Here is a 15,244-nt window from a genome sequence, read left to right on the forward strand (position 1 = left end):
AGTATCATACCCTTATCAAAATTCGGTAGTCTTCAGTCACAGGCCTCCTTCAGAGTAGATTTCTGAAACTTCTTTTTTTTGGGGGTTCTTCTCTGGCCTTATCATCTACCTCTGTAAAAAGTCAGCTGTCTGTCGTGGTGCAGGAAAAGAGATCCTGCTTCTGGGTCGTTTTCCTGCAGATTTCCCAGGAGGACAAACCAGTGAGCAACGTTTGTGTGTTGGTTTTGACTTCTCACAATACTTGCCTTACTCGTTTATTTATTTATTAATTTAAGACCAGTTTGTTAAAATTGTGCGAGGCCCGACCCGATGAATGTTCGTATACACGGACATCCATATACACAAAAATAAATGCATTTGTGAAAGATGGAATAATGCATTACCGCATTTTTATCATGATCATCATAACCTCTCCAATCGGGATTCGATCGCTCGCCGCCAATGCACGTGAATCCAAGATGCATTTGTCTATCTATCTGGTAGATAAACATTTATCTATCTATTTAAGCGATAAGTATACATGCCTAGACAGATAAAATGCATTTATGTTTGTGTATATGCCTGTCTATATGATAAATATTCACTGGATCGGGCCTCACAAAATGTTTACCAAACCGGCCTTAAGAGTGAATCTTCTCACTCACCAGATTATAAACCTGTCTTCAAGACTGATAAATCCGGGTTCCATAGCATCCAACAGTAATGCGAGGAGGGGGATAAGGATCGAAAAACAACTTTAAAAAGTTCTCTTTATTAATCCCATAAAATTTCTCTTAATCAACAAAACCACTGCGGTCTACATTTATCACATAGAACAACCCTTCCATCTGCTACCGAGTGAATCTTGCACACCCATTTATAACAGAGAGAGCACTGTTTGGCTGACTTTTTGTCGTTTTTCCGCGGGCAAATGCTACATCTCCCGCGCCTTCTTGCTTTTCTGTCTTGGTTTATTGCCTGCATTCTTCGGTCTCCCTGAAAGCAAACAAGAAATGATAATTTGTGTATTAGTCTCAAGTGATCGGAATAAAAAAATATTTAAACAATTATTTCCCCACGTACATACATGCAATTATATTTAAGTATCTATCTACCTATATCTCTATCGACCTTATTCCTAAAAATCATATCGAAACATCATCTACATTTTGAAATAATAGACACAACTGATAAAATAACAAAACAAAACCCCACAGGGCTTCTAGTTCTGTATGACTCCTCCCCCTTTCAGGAAATTTACGGATATAATTTGGATATATTACCTCACTAACTCATTTCACCTTATCACTTAAATCACCTTAAACGTATCCAAGTGACTGGATATGATCACCGTCACCTTCAACCTACGGAAAATATCCTTTCATACTTTTGAATTCTGCATGTCCTCTATCCCCTCAATAGGATAGGTAGGTATTCATGGGATACCCCTTGTCGCATTAGGAAAATCAGTATTACCCAGGTATTTTTGACTGATTGTTTGCATGGCTAGGCTATCAGGAAACAGGCCAGAGAGTTGGAAAGTGCTTGCATCTTACAGTAAAGTTTCTTTGATATATCGGACGGATAATCGGTTAATTGTCCGCTTGATGAGGAGCTTCTGACAAGTTCGAAACGTTACGATTCAATTTTATTTTGTACTGTTGTGCTATCTTTATATGTATGTATATATGTATATATATGTGTATATGTATATATATATGTGTGTGTGTGTGTGTATGTGTGTGTGTGTGTGTGTGTGTGTGTGTGTGTGTGTGTGTGTGTGTGTGTGTGTGTGTGTGTGTGTGTGTGTGTGTGTGTGTGCGTGTGTGTCTGTGTGCGTGTGTCTGTGTGTGTATGTATGTGTGTGTTTACATGCATACATACACACATTCCTGTAATTTTCGCAGTACCGGAATCTTACAAATGCGGGCTATCCCCATCTCTGACGTATGATGGACAATGTGTAGCGACAACATTAGAAACGTGACAAAACCAGTTCGTCTAAACCCTGATGCTCCAGGTTTCATACAATAACAATAGATAAAAACCTATCAAAGTGGACTAGATGAGGTCATGTCAGTAACACATGCAGCTTAGTAAACAATAACCTCTTAACCAACAAACATCAATACAAATGAGCAAAGACAAGCACTACCATACTTAATTTTCTCTCCTAGCACATCACAAAGCGAAACTTTCCATTCCATGCAATTTACCTAAAAATTTGAGCTTTTTAACCACAATTGTTTCTTTAGACTACCTTATGTCTGGTGTCATAACAAGAGCCAACTTCTCACCATTATGTAAATACACATGCAAATACAAGTGACATACGGCCAGTTTGTTAAAATATATATGAATATACAGAAACGTACATAAAAATTAATACATATCTGTCTGTCTGATAATAGGCATTGATTTATCTGTCTGTTCTGTATATATGCATGTCTACACTGATAGATATTCATTTATTTATATGTATATGCATGTTCGTATAATGATTTTAACAAACCCGGCCATTGTGGCGACGTCTGCTTTTTTCATCTTTTTTTCGGAGTCTATCCATGCTTTTTTATATTTCATTTATTATCATCATCATTATCATACTCGATTTATTTCTTGCGAGAACTGCCCAATTCCTAACCTATTAAACTTGCCAGTCCATTCTTTAAGAATATCTACAAGTATTGGCAAAAGTACGAAAATTACGATTTCTTACAGTGAAAATAAATGAGTTCTTTACTTGCATACTTCCCTTAATGTCGACTTCGTTTTATCTTTGAATTTTCTTTTTTACAAATCTAAATTTCCGAAAATTGCCAAATTTCGATATATTTGACTATGCTGATAGGGAATTTGGTAAAAAAATAAAAAAAAAAATTGAAAAAAACAAAAAAACAGTGGATAAACAATGAAGAAAATTACAGAGCAAATCGAGGAAATCTTATCGCATTTGATAAAAAAAAAAAAAAAAATATGACCTGATCTTTCGTCAAAAAACTCATAAAGTCTTTGTACTCATCGCTATCTAAATTCTTAATATAAACACAAGTAATCACCACACATTTATACATAATATGATAATCTAGCATTAGAAATACAACACACATATAGCGCATACATCTTTCATAGTGACAAAAAGCATAGGGAATGCGGTGTCTGGGTCAGCGAGCAGATAATCAACCGAAATACATTAACGCACTCCATGCATATTTTATTTGTTTATCCATTTATTTTTAAGTTGAAGTCTGAGGGAGAGAAGCCTCCTTCTAATTCCATTTCTTTTTTAACATGGCGAATGAATATCTCTGTTTCAAGCACGGAGAAAAGGGGGGGGGGGAATGTAGATTAAAGTTGATAGAGGTTTTTATACCTCTCCTCTGCATGGGCTGATGGTACGGGGGGATGGGGTGGTACTGGGGGGGATGGGGTGGTACTGGGGGGATGGGGTGGTACTGGGGGGGATGGGGTGGTACTGGGGGGGATGGGGTGGTACTGGGGGGGATGGGGTGGTACTGGGGGGGATGGGGTGGTACTGGGGGGGATGGGGTGGTACTGGGGGGATGGGGTGGTACTGGGGGGATGGGGTGGTACTGGGGGGGATGGGGTGGTACTGGGGGGGATGGGGTGGTACTGGGGGGGATGGGGTGGTACTGGGGGGATGGGGTGGTACTGGGGGGGATGGGGTGGTACTGGGGGGGATGGGGTGGTACTGGGGGGGATGGGGTGGTACTGGGGGGGATGGGGTGGTACTGGGGGATGGGGTGGTACTGGGGGGGATGGGGTGGTACTGGGGGGGATGGGGTGGTACTGGGGGGGATGGGGTGGTACTGGGGGGATGGGGTGGTACTGGGGGGGATGGGGTGGTACTGGGGGGATGGGGTGGTACTGGGGGGATGGGGTGGTACTGGGGGGATGGGGTGGTACTGGGGGGAGGGGGTGATAGTTTAAAGAAAGCACAAACAAAGTATGAATGCTAATATATTTCTTTTTTAACATGGCGAATGAATATCTCTGTTTCAAGCACGGAGAAAGGGGTGGGGGAATGTAGATTAAAGTTGATAGAGGTTTTTATACCTCTCCTCTGCATGGGCTGATGGTACGGGGGGATGGGGTGGTACTGGGGGGGATGGGGTGGTACTGGGGGGATGGGGTGGTACTGGGGGGGATGGGGTGGTACTGGGGGGGATGGGGTGGTACTGGGGGGGATGGGGTGGTACTGGGGGGATGGGGTGGTACTGGGGGGATGGGGTGGTACTGGGGGGGATGGGGTGGTACTGGGGGGGATGGGGTGGTACTGGGGGGATGGGGTGGTACTGGGGGGATGGGGTGGTAATGGGGGGAGGGGGTGGTACTGGGGGGGAGGGGGTGATAGTTTAAAGAAAGCACAAACAAAGTATGAATGCTAATATATTTAATTTGTTTATTTATTCATTTATTTTTGGGGAGGGGGCAACTATTTACTTTACTAATGGGGTAAGTTTAATTGGGCTAAACTCTTTTTAAAACTTTAGGTGGGGCTTATCAATATAGGGGAGTTTGTTCAAGGCCAAATTCTGTAAAAAGAACTTATCTTAAAATGGCCAAAATTAGTTACTTGACCAATTTTGACAAGACGGCCCCCTCAGAAGAATTTTGGGCCTATCATGTTACTCTTGCATATCATTTAGGCAGACCATGAAATATAATCATATATAAATATAATAATTCTGGTGAATGAAACAAATAATCTTATAGAAAATTATTTATTAAATTTTTGGTCTTGACAAAATCATTTTTTTTCCTTCCAAGAGTAAAGACTGTTCAGATAATTTCTCTCTCTCTCTCTCTCTCTCTCTCTCTCTCTCTCTCTCTCTCTCTCTCTCTCTCTCTCTCTCTCTCTCTCTCTCTCTCTCTCTCTCTCTCTCTCTCTCTCTCCTTCCTTTTGTCCTTTCTCTCTCTCTCTCTCTCTCTCTCTCTCTCTCTCTCTCTCTCTCTCTCTCTCTCTCTCTCTCTCTCTCTCTCTCTGTGTGTGTGTGTGTGTGTGTGTGTGTGTGTGTGTGTGTGTGTGTGTGTGTGTGTGTGTGTGTGTGTGTGTGTGTCTGTGTGTGTGCATTTCTTAAAAAAAGGTCAATTCAGGTCCCACAATTGTATGGAGTAGCCAGTGTGTACACATGATTGGCATTCATGAGATCCACATACATCTAAATATCTTCTGTGTATATGTACTGGCAATACTGACAGAAACTATGATAGAATTAGAAATGTTAAACTATACTAACAGAGATAATCCATTTGTTTGTCTCACTTGCTTGAATGCTAACTCATGCTATATTATTCTACAAAATCACATTTTACAGCCAAAAAGATTACTGGATTTTATTTGTTTTCGTTTCCATAGCACTGTTTTGCGTATATGATTTCAATTCAACCTTGTTCTCTGTTCTTTGTTGAAAAAATAAAAACACTAAACTAAATGGTTAGCTTAGGATCCTCAACTTACATTCTAAAATGTCAAAATCTGCTAATAATGCGTCACATCTTTTATCAAACCACTCGAGAGACAGATCACGGTGAGGCTAAGGTTTGGCCACATCTGAGAGAACCTTGGGCTCATTCTGAACTGCTCCAAGGGCTTCCCTTAACACAAGGCTGTCTAGACATTCTGCCTCCTGGTTAGCTTCTTTGAAGTGCTTTTTAACCTCTTCAGGACACTTCTTGCATTTCACAATATGCGCCTTCATCTTGGTGGCATTGGGGAAACCATATTTCAACAGACAATATCTGCAGTAAGCAACAGTCTTCTCAGCTATCTTGTATGATTTGTAGTGTTTCCAAATTTCAGATGTTGGGCGACCCATTTTTCTCTGAAAACAGAATTGAAAATCTGCTATTTTAACTCTGCAATCCCTTCAATTTGTAATTAATATGAATAATCTGTGTTCAAATGGAAAGTGAAATGTTGTTTATATACACACTTAGGTATATAATCACACACACACACACACACACACACACACACACACACACACACACACACACACACACACACACACACACACACACACACACACACACACACACACACACACACACACACACACACACTTTTTAGATTTATACTCAAACTCAAATTTAAACTCAAGATTCAAACTACTCAGTGACTGCCTTCCCTCTGTTCTACCCATGCAGAGAGAGAGAGAGAGAAAAAAAAAAAAACATAAATAATCTTTATTGAAATAAGATTTCTTTCCAGCCACATTTAATTTGGGATTCAATGTAACTTGAAAGACAGTAATTCAAGTGTTTGTGCCACCTTATTCATAAAGAATAAACCATTCTTCTGGATTACTAAGTATTCATTACCTTTTAGGGTTCCAAGATGTAAAGTGTATGTCATGTATTTTATAAACACAATTCTGAGAAATGGAAGCAAATATGCATAAACATATGTCTGAAATTAAAAAGTTCTGGGAGCTCTTATAAAGAAAAGAGAAGAATTGTACTTAAGATAATAGCCTGAGTCAAGAAACACTTTAATAAGCACTAACTCTTTCACAGCATATGATGAATATAGTCAACAAATGAGATTAATATGAAATAGTTTTAATAAACATCAGCCACTCTCATAGAATCAAATTTGCTTTTTGGGAAAACCAAAAAATGACTTCATCTCACAAAAATTCTTCATCTTCTTAGACCTGCCCCTAACTACTCTGCCTTCTACAACATTATCTATTCTTATCTTTTTCATTCGCTAACACAATGTCTGGCTTTCTGTCTCTCTCTCTCTCTCTTAATAATCCTTTCTCACTTTCTTGATTTTTCTCTCCCTTTCTTTCATCTATTGTATCCTTTTCTTTCATTTAATCATTCATTCAAACATTCTCTCTTTGACTCTTTTTCTTCTCCCTTTCCCTTATTCATTCATTTATCCATTTGCTCTCTTTCTCTCTTTATGTCTCTCTGTCCACTAATAGATAATCTAAATATTCTGATTAAAAATAAAAGGACTCTAAACTTGCTCTGGTATTCCTTAGCCTTTTCTACTACATTGCTAAAGTTGTTTTGGGAAATAGCATTGACCAACTGCCTGCTGTGATGCCATCATGGTTATACTAATTTTCCTGGAGTTCAGATTTAGTCCTGTAGCCAGCTGCACTTCAATGGCAATTTCCATCAAATCTACAAATCAAATCAAATTCATTTTTTGATGGGAATTAATTAAGGATAACAAAGATAAAAAGAGGAATGACCACCAGAGCAATCAGAACAACCTAAGCAGTAACTAATACTAGCAACACCACGCAGTGAGTAACCACACTTCTTTGTGTATCAGCTTTTTGATAGAAAAGAAAATGATGCTGAAAAATGCATAGGGAAGAACAGAAGCTCTTCAGGCCAATGTGAATACAATAATAATTGTATAGTTCATACAATGTGGCCTTCTTTAGCCCTTTTGAATGTGGTGAGGTCCTCCCCATTGTTCTAACATGGTTGTAAATTGTGAATTTTGATTTATCTAGATAACAGTTACTGCACTCCACATATTATTGCCAATGCACAAATTCTGTTGTAAAATGAGAAAATGATCCCTATAAAGAAACAAAATTACATGCAGAATATAATACATATAGTATAAAATATACATCTATCTATCTCTCTATCCATGAATAATCATTTACATATATGTGTGCCAGTCAGTGTGTATGCATATATATATATATATATATATATATATATATATATATATATATATATATATATATATATATATCTATATATATGTACATATATATATACATATATACATATATATATTTATATATATTTATATGTATAAATATGTAGATATATATATATATATACATTTATATATATAAATATATATACATATATATCTATATCTATCTATCTATCTATCTCTCTATCTATCTATCTATCTATCTATCTATCTATCTATCTATCTATCTATATATATATATATACATATATATATACATATGTATATATATATATAGATAGATATATATATATATATATATATATATATATATATATATATATATATATATATATATTTATATATATATGAATATATATATGTATATATATATATATTATATATATATATATACATATATATATATATACATACATATATATATATATATATATATAAATATATATATATATATATATATATATATATATATATATATATATATATATATATATATATAAGGTGGCATGAACAATGGCTTTGCAATCACAAGATCCTGGGTTCATGCTTAATTGTCTCTCTCAGCTGACTCAGCTGTAGTGAGTACTAGTGCACTGGCATAGCATACTGGGCTTCAAAGCCAGGGCTGAAGGGAACAGGGCACCCTGCTGTATTATTTTGCAGCTTAGTACAAATGTGTCTTCTATGTTCACTTGGATATGGGACCAACTTTGACTTTGTACATATGTATACATAAACATATACTTACATACATGCATGCATAAATACATACATACATACATACATATGCGCACACGCACTTGCACACACACACACACACACACACACACATATATACATCCATACACATATATGTATATATAAATATGCATATAACCTTCTTTTAGTTGGATTTTCGTATGCGCGCGCTCGCACACACACACACACACACACACACACACACACACACACACACACACACACACACACACACACACACACACACACGCACACACACATGCGCATTTCAGCCTTTGAACACTTGAAATACGGCTTGTGGGGAAGAACAAATAAGAATAAAACAACATGCATACAGCCGCTCCACGCCCCAGCTGTCTACCATTAGCTAAGCATGCGCATTCTGTCATTTGACTGTTTCTAATGACAATTTAGATATTTTGATGAATCACAATCACTGGTCCGTTTTATTCGTACTCTGCATTGCTGAACCATTTGAAATGTATCAAAATTAGTATATGTGAGAAATATACCATGGAACACAAATGGTTTAAGGTGACTGCCGAATGGGTCAAGTGGTCCCCCCTGGAAAAGTATTTTCCTAAATATGAAGCTTTCTGAAGCATGGGGGCCTCATGACTCCAACACTACTGATAATTTTTCAAAGGTTTTTCTTTTGTTGGAAAGAGAATTCAAGCACAACCAAATGGTCATTCACCGATCCTTTTAATGCTGATAGAATAAGACAGATGTATAGGCAATTTTTCATTCTTTTTTTACAAGAAAAAATTTCCTTCCTTGGAATGATGAGATGTATAGGCAATTTTTCATTCTTTTTTTACAAGAAAAATTTTCCTTCCTTGGAATGATGAGATGTATAGGCAATTTTTTGCTCTTTTTTTTTTAAATATTAGTGTTCTTGGAGATGATCTACCCCAAAAAATTGGAAGACAACAGTGGTAAAGTTTCAGAAGAGAACAATTACCCTCTCTGTAGCTCAAAAGAATTACAATTGTATGGTTTACAACTGATAAAAAATTAACCTCACAATCTCAGTGTCTTACCTTTCTATGACTAAGAAAGTTGTATCATTTATGAAACATATGTTCGTATAGTTTTAAACAAAAAAAAAAAAAAAAGATAAAAAAAGAGAAGATTTTTCCTTTGGTTTTTAGCCATAATAGACAATACATTTCCATACACTGTATATGTGTGTATTGCTATAATTATTATTTCCTTCAAGAGATCAATTAAAATGGTATATAAGAGTTGCCTGATTCCTTTCCTTTCCCCTTCCCCTTATAAAAGTTTCCTTACTTAATCAATGCAAGCTAACAACATTACCAAAAGCAACCACAATTATCCAAATAATGTTAGAAAACTCTGGAACTGTGATACCTAATATCAGTGCAAGAGAGCATTGCAAAAATCAAATCAAATTGAAAGTAGACTGATAAGTAATACAACTGAAACCTTCACAAATATGGGAATTTACACTTCTCTAAAATGTATCATAGTCTAAATGTATCAATTCATATATACACAGAAAATATCTGAGATGATCTCCACCTGGTTATAAACTGACTGGATTTAGTTAATAGAAAGGTCACACAAGTGAAGATTTTTTTTTTGTAAAACTGACGGAGAGAAAACGAAATCGGCTCACACACAAGGTAAAACGTGATCGTGCCACCTAAAAAGATAAAATCAGGGACAAAGCTTCCAGCTTTGCTGTAACCTGCTGCTACTTAACTTTCTAGCAGTTTGCACTGCTCTATGCTTTTTACAAAATCTGATGTCCTACTGCACCAAAATTCTTCTAATAACTTAGCATGCACCCATTTCCTTTACCAAAACTAGTCTGACAATGTGCAGCCTGACCATTAAGTAAAATCATAAACTTAAACACTGATTAACATTGTACTTACAGGACTAACCCCCTTGGCTATGCTTCTATACTGCAAGTAGTCCTCTGACGGCAGTCTTGCTGAAGGAGGCTGTTGTTCCCATCCGCCAGATGTCTAGAAATTGGAAAGAAATGAGTAATAAAAAATCAGTCTTAACATCTAGATTAATATTTAGATTACTTTTCAGTCTTTTTTCTTCTGAACCACCTAAAAAAAATCAGATAAATTTTTGACAATGAAAAGATGATGATGAAGAAGAAGAGGAAAAAAAAAAAACTGATATCTCACATTATATACATATACATATATACATACATACATACATATATATATATATATATATATATATATATATATATATATATATATATATATACATATATATATATATATATATATATATATATATATATATATATATATATATATATATATATACAAATATAATACCCAATGCCTTTAATCAACAAGTTATCATTCCAAAGCTATTTTAGTAGAGCATTACAGTCTAATCATACATTCATGGCATTTGCATATGTGCGACTTTCTGAGAAATGACAATAAGACTTCATGCAGTCATCATGGACAAGCAAATTTCACACTTACAGCTTGTATGCCTGAAGGTCCAGGCAGAGGGTGGGTCTGGAGTTCTGCTGCTGTAGCCTGTGACTGGGTAGTTGCTATTTGATTCATGACGGCAGACCCCTGGGCTCGAACAGGCAAGTTAGAGGCATGAGCCAAATATGCCAGGCCAGGATCTGAGAAACCAAATATTTGGGAGTTCTCACTAGCTTCTGTTTGCGGCCAATCTTCAGGCTCCTCCTTGACATTAAAGTCTTCTACTTTCACCTGCCATAAAATCACGAAAATACATATTCAGTTCAATACATCAACATCATCAGTACATTTATTTTTAATCAAATTTGTATATATCCATAATATAACACTATTCTATATGCTAATGATTTTTATGCTGTGTTTCAATGGGAAGAATTTCTGACCTGTGATCCCTCACATGATGAAACGTCACTGCTAGCCCTATTATGATCCTGAGCTTTGGATAACGTAGGTGCTGGCTCTGGCCTTTTGCTGGCTGGGGCCTCACATGAGAGTTCCGCTGATGCCAACTGAGCTGGTGAGACTATGTCAGAATTTGGAGTATTATTTATTTGAACACTTTCAGACACTTCCTCTTGATTCTTTGGTTCACTGGATACATCCCTTCCCCCCATTGTACTTCTGGTTGTCACTGAATGTTCACTTTGGTTTGTAGACACAGAACGAGGTTTCGGCAAGTGGTCATCAGCACTCAGCCTCCTTCTCTTTGCATCACTGATGTCTTCCCTTTGCGTCAGATTTCTCTTGTTGTATGTCAATTCTTTTTTCTGATTTGATTCCGAAGGTTCTGCTAAACCCTTTATCTGGAGATGTTCAGCGGCCTTCATGAACATCGAAAGGTCACTCTGCAGAATATTGACCTCACCCAGGTACATGTAGTCCAAGAGAGTTTCAAGCTCTTTGTGATTAATATCGGTCAAAACAATCATAAGATTCTTGTTTTCCGACAGTTCAAACATCTGTTCAAAATAGTCACTACACGCTGAAAGAATCAATTTGTGAACTGGGTAGAACTTACCATCACATGCTATTGTTGCATCACAGTATAACTCCTGGAAATACGAAGAAGAAAAAAATAACTTTCATACCTTTATAAAAATACATAAAGCTAAAACTATTCATTACATTAACAAATATGATAATGGCATCAATAAATATAATAATGACAGTAACAACAGCATTAGTAACTGTCACTAGAATAAATGAGAAAACTAGCAAAACATGACTATAGCCCAAATATTTGTTGGTATTAGGACAATAACTATCAATGACTTTCAGGATGAGTTAAGTACATGGCACAAGCAATAATAATAATAATAATAATAATAATAATAATAATAATAACAATAATAATAATAATAATAATAATAATAATAATAATAATAATAATAATAATAATAATAATAACAATAATAATAATAATAATAATAATAATAATAATAATAATAATAATAATAATAACAATAATAATAATAATAATAATAATAATAATAATAATAATAATAATAATAATAATAATAATAATAATAATAATAATAATAATAAAAATAACAATAATAATAATAATAATTATAATAACAGCAATGATGACAGTAATAACAATAACAATAATAATAATTATGATAATAATAATGTTACCAGTATGTTTATGCTTTTTCTAAAAAAAAAAAGAATCTGCATTCATCACAATTAAATATAATAAACATCACTGGCCGGTTATCAAAAAATCTTTGCAAAAGTATGCATACTCCTCACAAATCCTTTACCGTTGGTTATCATTAATTTCACCAGTAAGGCTGGTATTTGCAAGACATGAATTCCATAAATTGTACATCTGATAGTTGCAATGGCATGAATGGGATCAAAACGATACACATCTATTGCAATTAAATATATAACTTATGAATGAATTAATAAATAAATGTGTATCTGAGTGTTTACATCAACTGTATTCTTTAATTGCTGGACTATTAAAAAACACTAGAAATGAAAAATGAGAAACAAAAGAAAAAAATTGAGTTCTTCTATATATAGTTTTGAAGAAAACACTTACTTTTTTCCGAACAGATGAGAGCATGCGAAAAAAAGTTGAACGATGATCCCTCCATTTAAGACACAGCAAGCCACCTTCCATGGTGATGAATTACACGTTTTACAGCTTTCTGAAATCAATAACAATGGCATCATAATATCAATATTACATAAGAGAATCCACTCATAACAAATGCAGTTGTTTCATGTTGTTAGTATATCAGGACTGGTTGGTCAATACTGAATACTGACGGTCCCCTCCTTCTCTCATAATAAAAAATATAGTCAACAGACCTCTTATTTTTAATGTACTTTAAGGACATTACCCGAGTTTTTCTCTATCTCTCAGCGGTCATTGTTTGTAAGAGTTTACTGAAAAGATACCCTTGGCTAGGTCAATCAATCAGATTAACAAAGAAAGATTCATAAAAAAAATTACTTCGTCAAAACAAAAGTTAAAAGAGATTTACTGGAACTGAGGAATGTGGAAGTGACTTGAATGACTGCCATGACATCAAAGAGTTTGATACTCCCATTGAGGCGAAAGGTGCTGTCACACTAGCACTTTTTCCGTCAGTTATTTGACAATTTTCTGAAATTTTGTCCATTATTGAGCGAATTGTCGATTTTCCAGTCAGACGATAATAATCGTTTCCGTCTAAAAAACCTTTCCGTCGACTTTTTCATACAAGCATAGTCAAATCATGAGCTACATTCGAGAATGTTTGTATTTATGTAAAGTAAAATTGTCAAAAAATTTACGGAAACATGCTAGTGTGACAGCACCTTAAGAAACCCTCCATATGAGTAGCATATTCTTGCAAGATAGAGCCTATTCACCTCCCGGTCATTTTATGCTTAAATTACCACCAGTACAAACACCATCGTGCTAAAATATGGGATGAAGGTTTCCTGACTTTTCAAAGAGCAAAAAAAAGAAAAAAAATTATGGGAACACTTCAGTTCCAAACACAATACTATTATACTAAGAAACAATGTTGATCACAGTAAACATTATTTGTCTAAATATAAGCCTATCAATCAAAAGATCCTACAAACTGATTGCTAGGATTATACTTTGTCAGTTCTATCAGATATTTTTGTTTTATTTTGAATCCATGACAGCAGTGGAACAAAAGAAAAGCTTTTATGATTTTTCTAATATTCAGAATATCTTCGCATAACCAATGTTGATAATGTTATTGACGGATTCTTCTTACAGTCTACAATTCACATATGTGGGACATAGAATTTGAGCGGCTAGAGCGAGGTATATTTTAGTCATTTAACGGTAACTATGAGGCCGCTGCAGCTTAAACTATGTTGTATCCTACTCTATTTCTTCCGCTCTATGTACGTGTGTTGCTCTCTTAAACTTTTACCATATTTACCACAGATTTCTACTCTTATATTAATTACATATGTTGTTTACCTTGTAGGTGATGGTTGGGTGTTGAACTATCATAAAATTCTTTGGCTTTCACGAATTTTCCACACAATTTCATTAAGCATTTGGTTGTGACTTTGATACCCTTTGTGTACTATAAAGGGTTAATTTGCTGTCAGTTTTCCTCCAAGTTCTTTATCAGACAAAATAATCCTATCTGTTTCTCAGTAGGCTTCTATTCTGAGCAATTGCTGCGATATTTATTAAACCTTAAAAGGAAAAGAGCATCGAGGATATCAACTATACGCAAATTTGCATATGTACAGCGAAATTTCTAAAATAAAACGTAATGCAATCTTCAGTCAGTAATTAACCTTAAAGATGAATTTCAAAAGCATACGTGGCTATCTTTGGAGTATCTGGCACCCGACACCTACAAAGTTACGATTAAGAGAAACTTCTACTCCTAACACAATACAAATAAAACATTAAAATACTGTGAATAAGCTTTTGCTGCCATATAAACAACATTGTAATTACGACTCACGGGAGCTGCCTCCACCTTAATCCCAAGCGGATAAACATTAGACTGATGCGCTTTTGTTTTCGCCGAGGAATTTTGCGGCAGAGCCACCTATTGGCCAACAGCGCCACTTGAGATTTACGTTACGTTTATAGCCCACGACCAATCAGGACTTGCCTTTTGATCAACCAGCCAATCATGGACGAGTGGAGCTTTATTTCGCTTATTGTGCTTCGAGTCCTATTTCAGACACTGCTTCGAAATTCAGTCTCATCGTGGAAACAGCAGCGAGTATACCTGCAGATTATTGAACGATTAAAGTTATTTTGGTTGGGTGAGGGTAAGTTCACTCTGGTGCA

The 15,244-nt window shown here is 35.6% G+C and overlaps 2 protein-coding genes across 7 annotated transcripts in view; one reads left to right on the forward strand and one right to left on the reverse strand.

Moving 5' to 3' along the window:
• Window positions 1-735: 735 nt before the first annotated feature.
• Window positions 736-14,972, reverse strand: LOC113804413 (longitudinals lacking protein, isoforms H/M/V). Of its 6 annotated transcripts, XR_003475596.2 has the most exons (7): window positions 14,910-14,972; window positions 12,998-13,106; window positions 11,328-11,996; window positions 10,933-11,175; window positions 10,348-10,440; window positions 5,462-5,825; window positions 869-975 (listed from the first exon to the last, which is right to left on the reverse strand). XR_003475596.2 is itself a non-coding variant. In XM_027355287.2 (6 exons), exons 2-6 carry the CDS (start codon window positions 13,076-13,078, stop codon window positions 778-780), a joined length of 1,284 nt encoding a protein of 427 aa, XP_027211088.2. In that variant the 5' UTR covers window positions 13,079-13,106; window positions 14,910-14,972; the 3' UTR covers window positions 736-777. The 6 variants fall into 6 exon arrangements, 5 of the variants coding, with proteins under 5 accessions (XP_027211088.2, XP_027211089.2, XP_027211086.2 ...); XM_027355287.2 differs by lacking the exon at window positions 5,462-5,825 and having other exon boundaries at window positions 736-975; XM_027355288.2 differs by lacking the exon at window positions 869-975 and having other exon boundaries at window positions 4,909-5,825; window positions 11,328-11,926.
• Window positions 14,973-15,075: 103 nt separating this feature from the next.
• The window catches only part of spn-E (spindle E), a 15,887-nt gene continuing 15,718 nt past the window's right edge, over window positions 15,076-15,244 (forward strand). Inside the window, exon 1 of the mRNA XM_070130825.1 lies at window positions 15,076-15,225. The gene's annotated coding sequence lies outside the window, so the exon portion shown is untranslated. The remainder of the gene's footprint in view (window positions 15,226-15,244) is intronic.

Source organism: Penaeus vannamei, chromosome 15 (genome assembly GCF_042767895.1).
Source record: "Penaeus vannamei isolate JL-2024 chromosome 15, ASM4276789v1, whole genome shotgun sequence".
Taxonomy (NCBI): domain Eukaryota; kingdom Metazoa; phylum Arthropoda; class Malacostraca; order Decapoda; family Penaeidae; genus Penaeus; species Penaeus vannamei.